This window comes from Salmo trutta, unplaced genomic scaffold (genome assembly GCF_901001165.1).
Source record: "Salmo trutta unplaced genomic scaffold, fSalTru1.1, whole genome shotgun sequence".
In the NCBI taxonomy this organism is placed as follows: Eukaryota; Metazoa; Chordata; class Actinopteri; order Salmoniformes; family Salmonidae; genus Salmo; species Salmo trutta.
Genome location: NW_021823154.1, coordinates 670834 through 686003, shown reverse-complemented (window position 1 = coordinate 686003; position 15170 = coordinate 670834). Strand labels below are relative to the sequence as shown.

General features: G+C 41.2%; 1 protein-coding gene and 1 long non-coding RNA gene across 2 annotated transcripts; both read right to left on the bottom strand.

The window, feature by feature from the left end:
* Positions 1-1308: 1308 nt before the first annotated feature.
* Positions 1309-3524, bottom strand: LOC115189450 (uncharacterized). Its single transcript, XR_003876910.1, has 2 exons — positions 3182-3524; positions 1309-1698 (listed from the first exon to the last, which is right to left on the bottom strand). It is a non-coding gene; the product is annotated as an uncharacterized LOC115189450 (long non-coding RNA).
* Positions 3525-3557: 33 nt separating this feature from the next.
* On the bottom strand, positions 3558-9649 carry LOC115189427 (NACHT, LRR and PYD domains-containing protein 1b allele 2-like). The gene is made up of 8 exons (XM_029748055.1): positions 9475-9649; positions 9128-9342; positions 8683-8939; positions 7936-8070; positions 7678-7810; positions 7550-7579; positions 4079-4361; positions 3558-3607 (listed from the first exon to the last, which is right to left on the bottom strand). Exons 1-8 carry the CDS (start codon positions 9621-9623, stop codon positions 3601-3603), a joined length of 1209 nt encoding a protein of 402 aa, XP_029603915.1. The 5' UTR covers positions 9624-9649; the 3' UTR covers positions 3558-3600.
* Between the last annotated feature and the right edge of the window lie 5521 nt (positions 9650-15170).

The following is a 15170-nucleotide window of genomic DNA, read 5'->3' as shown; positions in this document are numbered from 1 at the left end:
GGAGAGTCTTGTCTTTAAATAGCTGTAAAATAGTCATATGTTTGAAAAGTGTACGTTTTCGGATTTAGAGGAGTTTGAATTTCGCGCCCCGCCCATCATTGGATATTGGAGCAGACGTTCCGCTAGCGGAACGTGTAGATGTAAGAGGTTTAAGCCCGAAGTCCAGCCCTAGGGATGTCACTGCATATGTCATTACCTTCTACTCATCAGACCAAGCCCTTGCATACATAGCTATACACACTTGCAAGAGAGAGACAACAGTTCCAGTGTTTTCTAAGGGCTCAGCAGTAAATGTCCACTCCCCAAGTTGATTTATAGTGGAATGTCAGACGAATCTCTTATCTCTTCTACTCCCCTGCAGGGTTCTGTGTTTATCTTTGAAATGCTTTCTCCTAGACCCCATGCAATAACTACTCACACACCTCTCAGACCTTTTCTTTATAAGAAGCAGAGACTAGAAAAGAACTGTGAAACCATTTTAAACCTTATAATGCATATATATTGATAATCTATAGTCTAGGACCCTATAAATGTAGTGGGGGTCTTATAACCCTTCCCCTTCTATTAATACAACATAAGAATAATCAATTATTATACTATATCAAACATTTGCTGCAGCCCCTATCATGACCCCAATTTGACCCCATCAGTACCGCAACACTGTTACTATCCATTCTACCATTAGGTTGGTACTCCAACACTGTTACTATCCATTCTACCATTACGATGTTACCCCAACACTGTTACTATCCATTCTACCATTAGGTTGGTACCCCAACACTGTTACTATCCATTCTACCATTAGGTTGGTACCCCAACACTGTTACTATCCATTCTACCATTAGGTTGGTACTCCAACACTGTTACTATCCATTCTACCATTAGGATGGTACCCCAACACTGTTACTATCCATTCTACCATTAGGTTGGTACTCCAACACTGTTGATCTGAAGCAGTGAACAAAGATAGGGGTCCAGCTCCCCAAGAAGGTTGATCATCCTGGAACATGACTCAGTTCCTTTTCTCAACACCATGTCGATGATGTCACGTGCCTTCTCTGCCCTCTCAGCTATCCCCTTTGGTGAGTCCATTTCCTCACTTCCTTCAGACGGAGTGAGTTGATTCCCATAAAGAAAATAAGGAAGGTCTTTGGTCAAGATGTCAACGTTATGGTGTGTATCTTTGACTAGCCTGACTACCAGCTTCCCCATCTGTATAGGACAAGAGAACATTCCAGTTCATTCCCTTAATTGTGTTTTCAAAATCATGTTGTGGAAATTCTTTCACACAGAGACACTCGAAGTCAATCTGAAATGAATCATTGTTTATTGTCAGCGAGCTGGAGAGGTTCCAACCAATCAGGAGCTTTCCCTGGTCAGACCCAACTCAATGTACCATAGAACACATGTCAATCAGGATCTCTCCCTGGTCAGACCCAACTCAATGTACCATAGAACACATGTCAATCAGGATCTCTCCCTGGTCAGACCCAACTCAATGCACCATAGAACACATGTCAATCAGGAGCTCTCCCTGGTCAGAGCCAGCAGTTGTCTTGTAAACGGCTATACACAGACAAGTTATATTTGCATGATTTAGCATAATTAATGAATCATTACTGTTATGTTCCATTCATGTGACCGACCAGTACTGGTTCATAACATTTAACAGACCAATACTGGTTCATAGCATTTAACCTGTTTGGTATAGGGGGCAGTATTGAGAATTTTGGAAAAAATATGTTCCCATTTTTAACTGCCTCCTACACCAACTCAGAAGCTAGAATATGCATATTATTGTTCAGGTTTGGATAGAAAACACTCTGAATTTTCTAAAACTGTTTGAATGGTGTCTGTGAGTATAACAGAACTCCTATGGCAGGCAAAAACCTGACAAGGTTTCAAGCAGGAAGTACCCTGTCTGACAAGGAGTCGTGCGTCTTACCTCTTTTTATTGAAAAGTAAGGATCTTAGCTGTAACGTGACAATTCCCAGGGCTCCAATAGGCTCTCAGAGCCCGCGAAATAACTGAAGGTTTACGAGGGAACCTCAGGTTGAAACATATTATCGCCTTTTGTAAGTGAATGCTCGGAGGACCTTTCAATGATGCGCGTGCATGAGTCGCTTCTGAGGAGAAATTTTATTCGGCTGTTTAGGCTCAATGCATACTCCCGGTCGGAATATTATCACTTCTCTACGACATAAATGGCATAAAAATTGGTTTTAAACAGCGGTTGACATGCTTCGAAGTACGGTAATGGAATATTTAGACATTTTTGACACGCCAATGCGCCATGCGCGACACCGCGAAAAAGCATTCTAGAACTCACGAACAAAACGTCGCTGTTTGGATATAACGATGGATTATTTGGGACCAAACCAACATTTGTTATTGAAGTAGAAGTCCTGGCAGTGTATTCTGATGAAGAACAAGCAAGGTAAGAACATCTTTCTTATAGGAAATGTGATTTTGGTGGATGCTGACCTGGGTGGGTATCTAAATAGCTAGCCCTGTAATGCCGGGCTATGTACTTAGATTATTGCAAAATGTGCTTCATCCGAAAAGCTATTTTAAAATCGGACATATCGAGTGCATAGAGGGGTAATGTATCTATAATTCTTAAAATAATTGTTATGCTTTTTGTGAACGTTTATCGTGAGTAATTTAGCAAACTGTTAGTAAATTCACCGGAAGTTTGCGGTGGTTATGCTTTTTCTGAACGTCACATGCTAATGTAAAAAGCTGGTTTTTGATATAAATATGAACTTGATTGAACAGACATGCATGTATTGTATAACACAATGTCCTAGGTGTGTCATCTGATGAAGATTATAAAAGGTTAGTGCTGCATTTAGCTGTGGTTTGGGTTTATGTGACATGATATGCTAGCTTGAAAAATGGGTGTCTGATTTTTTCTGGCTGGGTACTCTGCTAACATAATCTAATGTTTTGCTTTTGTTGTAAAGCCTTTTTGAAATCGGACAGTGGGGTTAGATTAACGAGATTCTTGTCTTTAAATAGCTGTGAAATAGTCATATGTTTGAGAAATTGAAGTTATAGCATTTCTAACGATTCAAAAATCGCGCCACTGGATTTCAGTGGCTGTTACGTAGGTGGGACGAGTTCGTCCCACATGTACCAGAGAGGTTAACAGACCAATACTGGTTCATAACATTTAACAGACCAATACTGGTTCATAACATTTAACAGACCAACACCTCACCAGTCTTCTTCTCTCTAAGATGAGACCTTGAAACTGAGATATCTCCTTCTCAAAACAACATCTGGGCTTACTGCCAAATTACAGCTACTGATAGTGAGGATTGTACAGTCAGACACTTGATGAACACACAAATTAGTTTATAGAACAGCACATTAATAAAACACAGACATTTGTTAAAAGAATAGCACAAACAAACATTTCCCTTAAATGATTGTAAGTGTCTTTGTCCACAGACCAGGAGACAGGCCTCAGCGTCTTCAGATTAGGTGAAGAAGTGTCTTTGTCCACAGACTAGGAGACAGGCCTCAGCATCTTCAGATTAGGTGAAGAAGTGTCTTTGTCCACAGACTAGGAGACAGGCCTCAGCATCTTCAGATTAGGTGCTACAAGACAGAGGATGGAGGAGAAGGGAAGAGAGAGATCAGAAAGTATGGAGAAGAATGAGGAGTGAGATACACCTGAGATAATGATGTGATGATGGTCCTATGATACACCTGAGATAATGTGATGATGGTCCTATGATACACCTGAGATAATGATGTGATGATGGTCCTATGATACACCTGAGATAATGATGTGATGATGGTCCTATGATACACCTGAGATAATGATGTGATGATGGTCCTATGATACACCTGAGATAATGATGTGATGATGGTCCTATGATACACCTGAGATAATGATGTGATGATGGTCCTATGATAGATAAGAGACATTTATTACAGGCAGCAACACAAAAACATGCTTCCATTCTGAAAAAGACTTTCTCTTTGATCTGGGTAGCTATGTTTTTATTTGACCTATATTTAATCATTCCACATATTCAAGGGAGGGAGAAAAGAAAACTGTCTTACCTAGATTCACTCAAGTACTTAACAAGATGGTGTTCATGTTCAATGAGAGCTTTGAGACAAGCTCCCGTCACTTCTGGTCCTTTAGGGAGGACTGATCTCAGTAGTTCTCTCATTCGGTCCTGTTCAGTTGTTTCAGCTTTTATTCTGGAATACTCTTCATCACCAATCATGCTCTTTGACGACAGATCATCTGCTATTGGCATTGTGTTTTTGACTCCCTGAATGAGTATAGCCCTGTGTTTCTTCAGAAACTCCTCAGCAGGAATCCCAGGGAGTGTTAATGCTGAAGGGGGGTGAATTAAATGAATATGTGTTTAGGGTGAACAGCAGCTGTTTCTACATCTAACAGTCTCTCCAGTTATCATTCACCTGATAGTAATTTATTGAATAGAGCTGACTCCAGGGTTGTGGACAATTCACATTGAAGTCAGTCAATAAAAAATAAATTAAATTACTATTCGGTTTACTGAGAAGTCATTGAAAGAAGATGCCCCTTTCCAGTTATTGAATTGGAATTTCAGTTTACTTCCTGAATTGACTGACTTATTTGGAATTGACACCTACCCTGGCTGACATGATTGTCTATTCTACATAACATACAGAGCCTTGCAAAAGTGTTCATACCCCTTGGATTTCTCTATTGTGTTACATAGTGGGATTAAAATGGATTTAGTTGTAAAGTTTTGTCATCAATCTACTGAAAATACAAATTTTTAATAATTATGCTGTGGATTACATATTAAACCACCCAGACACATCAAAGATAGTCGTCCTTCTGAACTGAGGTGCAGGACAGGAAGGAAACTGCTCAGGGACGTCACCATCGGGACATTGGTGAATTTAAAACAGTTCCAGAGTTCAACGTCTGTGATGGGAGAAAACTGAGGATGGATCAACAACATTATAGTGACTCCATAATAACGACTTCCAGCTGTAATGACTCTTAGAGACGTACCCAAGAAGACTTCCAGCTGTAATCGCTGCCAAAGGTGTTTCTAAGTATTGACTCGGGGTGCTGAATACTTATGGAACGACTATTTTAGGTATTTTATTTCTATCTATCTAAATATATACACTGCTCAAAAAAATAAAGGGAACACTTAAACAACACATCCTAGATCTGAATGAAAGAAATAATCTTATTAAATATTTTTTTCTTTACATAGTTGAATGTGCTGACAACAAAATCACACAAAAATAATCAATGGAAATCGAATTTATCAACCCATGGAGGTCTGGAATTGGAGTCACACTCAAAATTAAAGTGGAAAACCACACTACAGGCTGATCCAACTTTGATGTAATGTCCTTAAAACAAGTCAAAATGAGGCTCAGTAGTGTGTGTGGCCTCCACGTGCCTGTATGACCTCCCTACAATGCCTGGGCATGCTCCTGATGAGGTGGCGGATGGTCTCCTGAGGGATCTCCTCCCAGACCTGGACTAAAGCATCCGCCAACTCCTGGACAGTCTGTGGTGCAACGTGGCTGTAACGGCGTTGGTAGTCGTGGTGTGAGGAATGAGGCGCAGGAAGCAACAAGCACAGGGAGTGTTGTTTTTTAATAACACTTTGAGAGAAAAACAAAGTTCCCAAACACAGGGGAATAAATATAAGGTACGACAATGCCAAGCCGACACGAACTAAACAGTCGAATACAACAATTAATCCCGCACGACAAGGAGCGGGCCAGCTAAACTAAATAGCCCCTCTAATGGCTAATTGAGGTGTCTAAAATAAAAAAAGGGAAAAGCAAAAGGGAATCGGTGGCAGCTAATAGGCCGGTGACGACGACCGCCGAGCGCCACCCGAGCAGGAGGGGGCGCCACCGTCGGTGGGAATCGTGACAGTGGCATTGGTGGATGGAGCGAGACATGATGTCCCAGATGTGCTCAATTGGATTCAGGACTGGGGAACGGGCGGGCCAGTCCATAGCATCAATGCCTTTCTCTTGCAGGAACTGCTGACACACTCCAGCCACATGAGGTCTAGCATTGTCTTGCATTAGGAGGAACCCAAGGCCAACCGCACCAGCATATGGTCTCACAAGGGGTCTGAGGATCTCATCTCGGTACCTAATGGCAGTCAGGCTACCTCTGGCGAGCACATGGAGGGCTGTGCGGCCCCCCAAAGAAATGCCACCCCACACCATGACTGACCCACCGCCAAAACGGTCATGCTGGAGGATGTTGCAGGCAGCAGAACGTTCTCCACGGCGTCTCCAGACTCTGTCACGTCTGTCACGTGCTCAGTGTGAACCTGCTTTCATCTGTGAAGAGCACAGGGCGCCAGTGGCGAATTTGCCAATCTTGGTGTTCTCTGGCAAATGCCAAACATCCTGCACGGTGTTGGGCTGTAAGCACAACCCCCACCTGTGGACGTCGGGCCCTCATACCACCCTCATGGAGTCTGTTTCTGACCGTTTGTGCAGACATATGCACATTTGTGGCCTGCTGGAGGTAATTTTGCAGGGCTCTGGCAGTGCTCCTCCTGCTCCTCCTTGCACAAAGGCGGAGGTAGCGGTCCTGCTGCTGGGTTGTTGCTCTCCTACGGCCTCCTCCACGTCTCCTGATGTACTGGCCTGTCTCCTGGTAGTGCCTCCATGCTCTGGACACTACGCTGACAGACACAGCAAACCTTCTTGCCACAGCTCACATTGATGTGCCATCTTGGATGAGCTGCACTACCTGAGCCACTTGTGTGGGTTGTAGACTCCATCTCATGCTACCACTAGAATGAAAGCACCGCCAGCATTCAAAAGTGACCAAAACATCAGCCAGGAAGCATAGGAACTGAGAAGTGGTCTGTGGTCTCCACCTGCAGAACCACTCCTTTATTGGGGGTGTCTTGCTTATTGCCTATAATTTCCACCTGTTGTCTATTCCATTTGCACAACAGCATGTGAAATTTATTGTCAATCAGTGTTGCTTCCTAAGTGGACAGTTTGATTTCACAGAAGTGTGATTGACTTGGAGTTACATTGTATTGTTTAAGTGTTCCCTTTATTTTTTTGAGCAGTATATATTCTTTGACATTATAGAGTATTTTGTGTAGATTGTCGTCAAGAAATGACAATGAAATCCCTTTTAATCCCACTTTGTAAAACAAAATGTGATGCAGATAAGGCTCTGTATTTCTGTCTGAAAGTTATATCATTACACCCCACTGAACATGACTCATGAAGACCTTCATCACCCCACTGAACATGACTCATGAAGACCTTCATCACCCCACTGAACACGACTCATGAAGACCTTCATCACCCCACTGAACATGACTCATGAAGACCTTCATCACCCCACTGAACATGACTCATGAAGACCTTCATCACCCCACTGAACATGACTCATGAAGACCTTCATCACCCCACTGAACATGACTCATGAAGACCTTCATCAGTGTCCTTCATCACAACTTGAAGAGATGTTAGCTCTGTAACCCGTTTTATAAACCTCATCCACAAAAACAAACTTACTTGTTGGATGAGAGTCTTTGCTGTATAGATCTGAAAGACAAACAATAGAAAATATCAAACATTTTAATAGCATCTGTTAGAAAAGGACATTGATGATTGACATACTGTTCATGTACAGTATTTCTTACCTTTTGATACCACTGATTTCCATACTGTCCTCTCATCTTCCCCGATTAATTCCATCTCAATGTCAACCCCTGTGTTTCTCATAATCATCTGACAACAGCTTGGTGTGGTGTCTGCAGGTAACAGCTGAATCTTCTGTAGGAGGCCATATGGTGCAACGATTGAGACAACAGACAGAGAAAGAAAGTGAAATAGAATGATATTCCAGTTAATCATATACAATATGACAGATTCATGTCCTCAGCCTGCTAAAACTGCACCTCTGGATTGATGGAAGTGGAATGGGGATTCTTGAATGCAAACAAACTGTTCAGCTTTAAGGGCCCGTTTGGACTTGACAGGACGAATTCTGAAAATCCTTTGGACACCTGATTTTTCTCCTGTTCCCGAACAGCCTACAAAATGAGCAATGTAGTAGTCAGTCAGAACAATGTAGTCTCGTAATTCACACAACATGCAATCAATTTTTGTCAACAACAAAAAATGTGTAGACTATTGTTCTACTATCCCTATTTTACCAGGATATTATTATAAAGGTGTACAAGTTGACTGAGAAGAGATTTCCTTTTTACAGCAATGACCTGGGGAAGAGTTACAGGGAAGAGGAGAGGGGATTAATGAGCCAATTGGAAGCTGGGGATGATTAGGTAGCCATGATGGTATGAGGGCCAGATTGGGAATTTAGCCAGGACACCGGGTTAACACCCCTACTCTTATGATAAGTGCCATGGGATATTTAGTGACCATGGAGAGGACACCAGTTTAACGTCCCATCTGAAAGACAGCACCCTACACAGGGCAATGTCCCCATCACTGCCCAGGGGCATTGGGTTCTCCTTCAACCAGAGGGAGGAGTGCTGTCTACTGGCTCTTCAAATGAATGAGATAGGAATAGATTTCTCACAGAGCTGCATGTTGTCTTTGTAATCTAGAGATTTTCAACAAACTATCAGCTTTCCTTCAGTAAGATTCAACATACTGTTGTCACTTCAATGATAGTGCCTCACCTCTTTCTGACTGGAGTTTCTGAGGAGCAGGTACAGCCTTGAAATGACTGTTGACCTTTTTACTGCCATATAGAGGACCACGTCACAGTGGACATCTATGTTCAAAGACAGTAATCTCAGTATAACAGAGATAAGTGAGAACTTGGGATGGAGAATCTTAGCATGGAATCTGGTGACCTCATGCACTTCCTCTAAAGACACTCCATGTTCCTCTACATGAAGAATCTTCATCTCATTCCTCAGGGAAGGGTTGGTCCCTGAACAACACAATAAAAAGGAGACAGAAAGATAAATATTGTATTATTCATCCAACTAAAACACAAAGAATATGCAGTACCGGATCACAGTAAACTCTAACTCCCAGAATAGTTCATTCATTCATTCAGGAAGTGAAACTCAGTTACATGGAAATGTTTTTCTGAATAGTATTTCTATATGGTTTTACCTAAACAGACACAGTGTGGCAGATGAACTTCCTCCAGTTCACCTAACTCCATAGCGATGTCCAGCAATGCACCACCTTGTGTGTACTGCATGTCTTTCAGAAGTTGACTGTAGGGTTCCCAGTTCCTGAAGTGATACTTCAGAATGACATCTCTCTCACACAGCCAGCGGAGCCCAGACACTGTGCACTCATAACTCCCTTTGGGTGTCCTGTGTCTGAGGGCAACAACAAGATATGGTAGAGAGGGTCAATGGTCAAATGGAGAGGTTGGATTAGAAGACTATTCCCAAAGGTAATGGGGAAATACACTAGCAAGTGGAATGAAATGTTAAAAGTAGTTATTTTACCTGAACATTGTCACTCCCTGGACAGTGGAAGTCAAGGGTTCAATCTGAAGCCAGTGTGTGGAGTCCTGAACAAGGACAAGCATGTCAGTAATACATATGGGGCCTGTTTCCTGGACACAGATTGAGTCTAGTGCTGGACTAAAAAGCATGCTCAATGGAAGTTTCAATGGAAAGTTATTTATGGTCCAGGAATAGACTTAATCTGTGTCTGGGGAACTGGCCCATTAACCAAAGTTACTAATCTAATGTATTTATTCATTCATGGAATGCTGGTAATTTATCAATTAAACTGTCTAATTACAAAATATGACAACAGGTAAAATCCTACATGACTACAAGAAGAACACAGGACTGTCTATATCCCAGTATGAATGGTTGGTCAGTACACACCTGGCTTTGAGACTGTGTTTATATTACTAAAGCAAAACACAGGACTGTCTATATCGCAGTATGAATCGTTGGTCAGTACACACCTGGCTTTGAGACTGTGCCTTACTCCTGCAGGTATGTAAAAGTAAGAATTGACATTATGACTTACCTCAACATGGTCACAAGTCTTACAGCTCTGAGGATTCCCTGAAGTCAAAAGTAGCTGTTCTATAAAACAGATATTTAAATACAGGTAATTAGACTGTCAAGCAACCAGATGCATTTATGAAATTGCTTATTTCAGTTACTAATAACCACCCATTAATAACTGACTGTAAACGCTGTTAAATTATCATGGATTGATGACGAATTAAAAATTGTATGGTTGAGAGGGAAAAGGAATGACAGACTACTGAGGGCAGCAGGGGCTGCTGCTACTCAGCAAACTGGATGCAGTCTATCACAGTGCCATCCGTTTTGTTACCAAAGCCCCATATACTACCCACCACTGCGACCTGTATGCTCCAGTTGGCTGGCCCTCACTACATATTCGTCGCCAGACCTACTGGCTCCATCATCTAGAAGTCTATGCAAGGTAAAGCTCCGCCTTATCACAGCTCATTGGTCACGATAACAACACCCACCCGTAACACGCGCTCTAGCAGGTATATTTCACTGGCCATCCCCAAAGCCAACACGTCCCTTGGCTGCCTTTCCTTCCAGTTCTCTGCTGCCAATGACTGGAACGAATTGCAAAAATCGCTGAAGCTGGAGACTTATATTTCCCTCACAAACTTTAAACATCAGCTAACTGATCGCTGCAGCTGTACATAGCTCATCTGTAAATAGCCCACTCAATCTACCTACCTCATCCCCATATTGTTTTTATTTACTTTTCTGCTCTTTTGCACACCAGTATTTCTACTTGCACATCATCATCTGTTCATCAATCACTCCAGTGTTAACCTGTTGGGGATAGGGGGCAGTATTTGCAGGGCCGGATAAAAAACATACCCGATTTAATCTGGTTACTACTCCTGCCCAGTAACTAGAATATGCATAGAATTGTTTGATTTGGATAGAAAACACCCTAAAGTTTCTAAAACTGTTTGAATGGTGTCTGTGAGTATAACAGAACTCATTTGGCAGGCCAAAACCTGAGAAGATTCCAAACAGGAAGCGCTCTCTCTGACTATTTCTTGGCCTTCTTGATCATCTCTATCCAAAACAGGGGATCTCTGGCATAACGTGACATTTTCTAACGCTCCCATAGGCTCTCAGAAGGCGCCAGAAAGTTGAATGATGACTTTGCAGGCCATGGCTGAAAAACAGTAGCGCATTTGGATAGTGGTCGATCTGAGAACAATGAGACTGGGGCGCGCATTCACGAGACTCCACCATGTTTACATTTTCAGTCTTTGAACGAAAACAGGGTTTCCCGGTCGGAATATTATCGCTTTTTTATGAGAAAAATCGCATAAAAATTGATTTTAAACAACGTTTGACATGCTTCGAAGTACGGTAATGGAATATTTTGATTTTTTTGTCACGAAACGCGCCGGGCGAGTCACCCTTCTTTACCCTTCGGATAGTGTCTTGAACGCACGAACAAAACGCCGCTATTTGGATATAACTATGGATTATTTGGAACCAAACCAACATTTGTTATTGAAGTAGAAGTCCTGGGAGTGCATTCTGCCGAAGAACAGCAAAGGTAATCCAATTTTTCTTATAGTAAATCTGAGTTTGCTGAGTACCACACTTGGTGGGTGTCAAAATAGCTAGCCTGTGATGGCCAGGCTATCCACTCAGAATATTGCAAAATGTGCTTTCAGCGAAAAGCTATTTTAAAATCGGACACCGCAATTGCATAAAGGAGTTCTGTATCTATAATTCTTAAAATAATTGTCATGTTTTTTGTGAACGTTTATCGTGAGTAATTTAGTAAATTCACCGGAAGTGTTCGGTGGGAATGCTAGTCACATGCTAGTCACATGCTAATGTAAAAAGCTGGTTTTTGATATAAATATGAACTTGATTGAACAAAACATGCATGTATTGTATAACATAATGTCCTAGGAGTGTCATCTGATGAAGATCATCAAAGGTTAGTGCTGCATTTAGCTGTGGTTTGGGTTTATGTGACATTTTATGCTAGCTTGAAAAATGGGTGTCTGATTATTTCTGGCTGGGTACTCTGCTGACATAATCTAATGTTTTGCTTTCGTTGTAAAGCCTTTTTGAAATCGGACAGTGTGGTTAGATTAACGAGAGTCTTGTCTTTAAAATGGTGTAAAATAGTCATATGTTTGAGAAATTGAAGTAATAGCATTTCTAAGGTATTTGAATATCGCGCCACGGGATTCCACTGGCTGTTGAGTAGGCGTCCCACCTAGCCCATAGAGGTTAATTTGCTAAATTGTAACTACTTCGCTACTATGGCCTATTTATTGCCTTATCTCCTCACGCCATTTGCACACACTGTATATAGACTTTCTTTTTTTCTATTGTGCTATTGACTGTACGCTTGTTTATTCCATGTGTAACTCTGTGTTGTTGTTTGTGTCGCACTGCTTTGCTTTATCTTGGCCAGGTCACAGTTGTAAATGAGAACTTGTTTTCAACTAGCCGACCTGGTTAAATAAAGGTGAAATAAAAAAAAATACCAAAAATAATAGCAGTAAAGACTGCTGTTCCATGTAGTGAACATGTTAATCAATGTGTTTCTATTGGCTAATAGCAGTAATGACTATCTGTTGTTCCATGTGGTGAATCTGTTATTCAATGTGTTTCTATTGGCTAATAGCAGTAAGGACTATCTGTTGTTCCTTGTAGTGAACATGTTAATCAATGTGTTTCTATTGGCTAATAGCAGTCATGACTATCTGTTGTTCAATGTGTTTATATTGGCTAATAGCAGTAATGACTATCTGTTGTTCCATGTAGTGAACATGTTAATCAATGTGTTTCTATTGGCTAGTAGCAGTCATGACTATCTGTTGTTCCGTGTAGTGAACATGTTATTCAATATGTTTCTATTGGCTAATAGCAGTAAAGACTGCTGTTCCATGAAATACCTTTTTTTTAACAACAATGAACATAGTGCCAAATCATGTCGTTACTACCCTGCATGAATCTGCTGGGAGCTAACCAACCAGGTTCAATGTTAGGTAGCTAACATTAGGCTCTAACTAGCAAAGCAAACGGTTCTGGGATACGAATAATAACGTCATACACGTAACTTTAGCTAGGGAGCCAGCCAGCTAATGTTAGCTAGCTAGCTAACAGTACACTTTAGCTTGAAATGAAACCACTTCTGTCAAAATTAGAAATGTGTAATATATGAAAATGTAGCTAGCTAGACTATCCTACCCATATACATCATCATGCATGATGGACGCGTCTCCCTGTCACGGATGCCATACCACGGTTGCCCTTAGATTGAAGATTTAATCCGGAGACAGGTGTTTCCTCCATCTCTTTAGTTATCATACTCTAATTCCACGGATGTCAAAACTCGATCCTACAGAAAGTGGAGAGCAACTCTACTACACAATACATTTTTTTTTAAAGCAGCATTCAACAGGATTACCAACAGACTGACCATCTCAAATAGACAGAAGCCTTCTATGGCAAACCAATCTGAACTCCTCTCTTTGCATGTCTAGCCCACTCATTATCTCAGCCAATCATGGATAGTGGTAAGGTTGCTAACTTTTTCTGTAGCTTAATACATCTAGACGTTCCGCTAGCGGAACGCCGCTCCAATATCCAGTGATAGGGCGTGGCGCGAAATACAAACTGCTCAAAAATCTGAAAACTTCAATTTTTCAAACATATGACTATTTTACACCATGTTAAAGACAAGACTCTCCTTTATCTAACCACACTGTCCGATTTCAAAAAGGCTTTACAACGAAAGCAAAACGTTAGATTATGTCAGCAGAATACCCAGCCAGAAAAAATCAGACACCCATTTTTCAAGCTAGCATATAATGTCACAAAAAACAAAACCACAGCTAAATGCAGCACTAACCTTTGATGATCTTCATCAGATGACACTCCTAGGACATTATGTTATACAATACATGCATCTTTTGTTCAATCAAGTTCATATTTATATCAAAAAACAGCTTTTTACATTAGCATGTGACGTTCAGAACTAGCATTCCCACCGAACACTTCCGGTGAATTTACTAAATTACTCACGATAAACGTTCACAAAAAACATAATTATTTTAAGAATTATAGATACAGAACTCCTTTATGCAATCGCGGTGTCCGATTTTAAAATAGCTTTTCGGTGAAAGCACATTTTGCATTATTCTGAGTAGATAGCTCGCCATCACAGGGCTAGCTATTTTGACACCCACCAAGTTTGGTACTCACCAAACTAAGATTTACTATAAGAAAAATTGGATTACCTTTGCTGTTCTTCGTCAGAATGCACTTCCAGGACTTTCAGTTTACACCCAATGTTGTTTTGGTTCCAAATAATCCATAGTTATATCCAAATAGCGGCGTTTTGTTCATGCATTCAAGACACTATCCGAACGGTGACACGCGGACGCGTATCGTGACAAAAAATTTCAAAATATTCCATTACCGTACTTCGAAGCATGTCAAACGCTGTTTAAAATCAATTTTTATGCGATTTTTCTCGTAGAAAAGCGATAATATTCCAACCGGGAGTCGTTGTTTTCGTTCAAAGACTCAAAATCTAAAATGGACTCTTCATGTGCATGCGCGCACCAGTCCATTGTCCTGAGATCGACCACTTACAAAATGCGCTACTGTTTTTCAGCCATGGGCTGCAAAGTCATCATTCAACGTTCTGGCGCCTTCTGAGAGCCTATGGGAGCCTGAGAAAATGTCACATTACCGCAGAGATCCTTTGTTTTGGATAGAGATGACAAAGAAGGCCAAGAAATGGTCAGACAGGGTACTTCCTGTACAGAATCTTCTCAGGTTTTGGCCTGCCATTTGAGTTCTGTTATACTCACAGACACCATTCAAACAGTTTTAGAAACTTTAGGGTGTTTTCTATCCAAATCAAACAATTATATGAATATTCTCGTTTCTGGGAAGGAGTAATAAACAGATTAAATCGGGTACGTTTTTTTATCCGGACGTGAAAATACTGCCCCCTATCCATAAAAGGTTAACCAACAATGCTCATAATTTAACAGTCTTATTTATATTTATAGATGGCATACAAGTTTGTTATTAAGGCACATGAAAGTTCACATGTTCCAGAAGGCATTTCTGCCCCAAAAACGCATTTTGATAAAAAGCTCTCCTGTGAAGTCGTGACTTGCGACATACGC

Excerpts from the sequence above, each read along its gene's own strand:
- LOC115189427 (XM_029748055.1), bottom strand. The coding sequence starts at position 9,623 with ATGCTTTTTAGTCCAGCACTAGACTCAATCTGTGTCCAGGAAACAGGC. Across the intron at positions 7,811-7,935 it reads CCACTTCCATCAATCCAGAG|AAGATTCAGCTGTTACCTGC; the intron begins GTGCAGTTTTAG and ends GGCCTCCTACAG. Across the intron at positions 4,362-7,549 it reads CAAAGACTCTCATCCAACAA|CATTAACACTCCCTGGGATT; the intron begins GTAAGTTTGTTT and ends ACCCCCCTTCAG.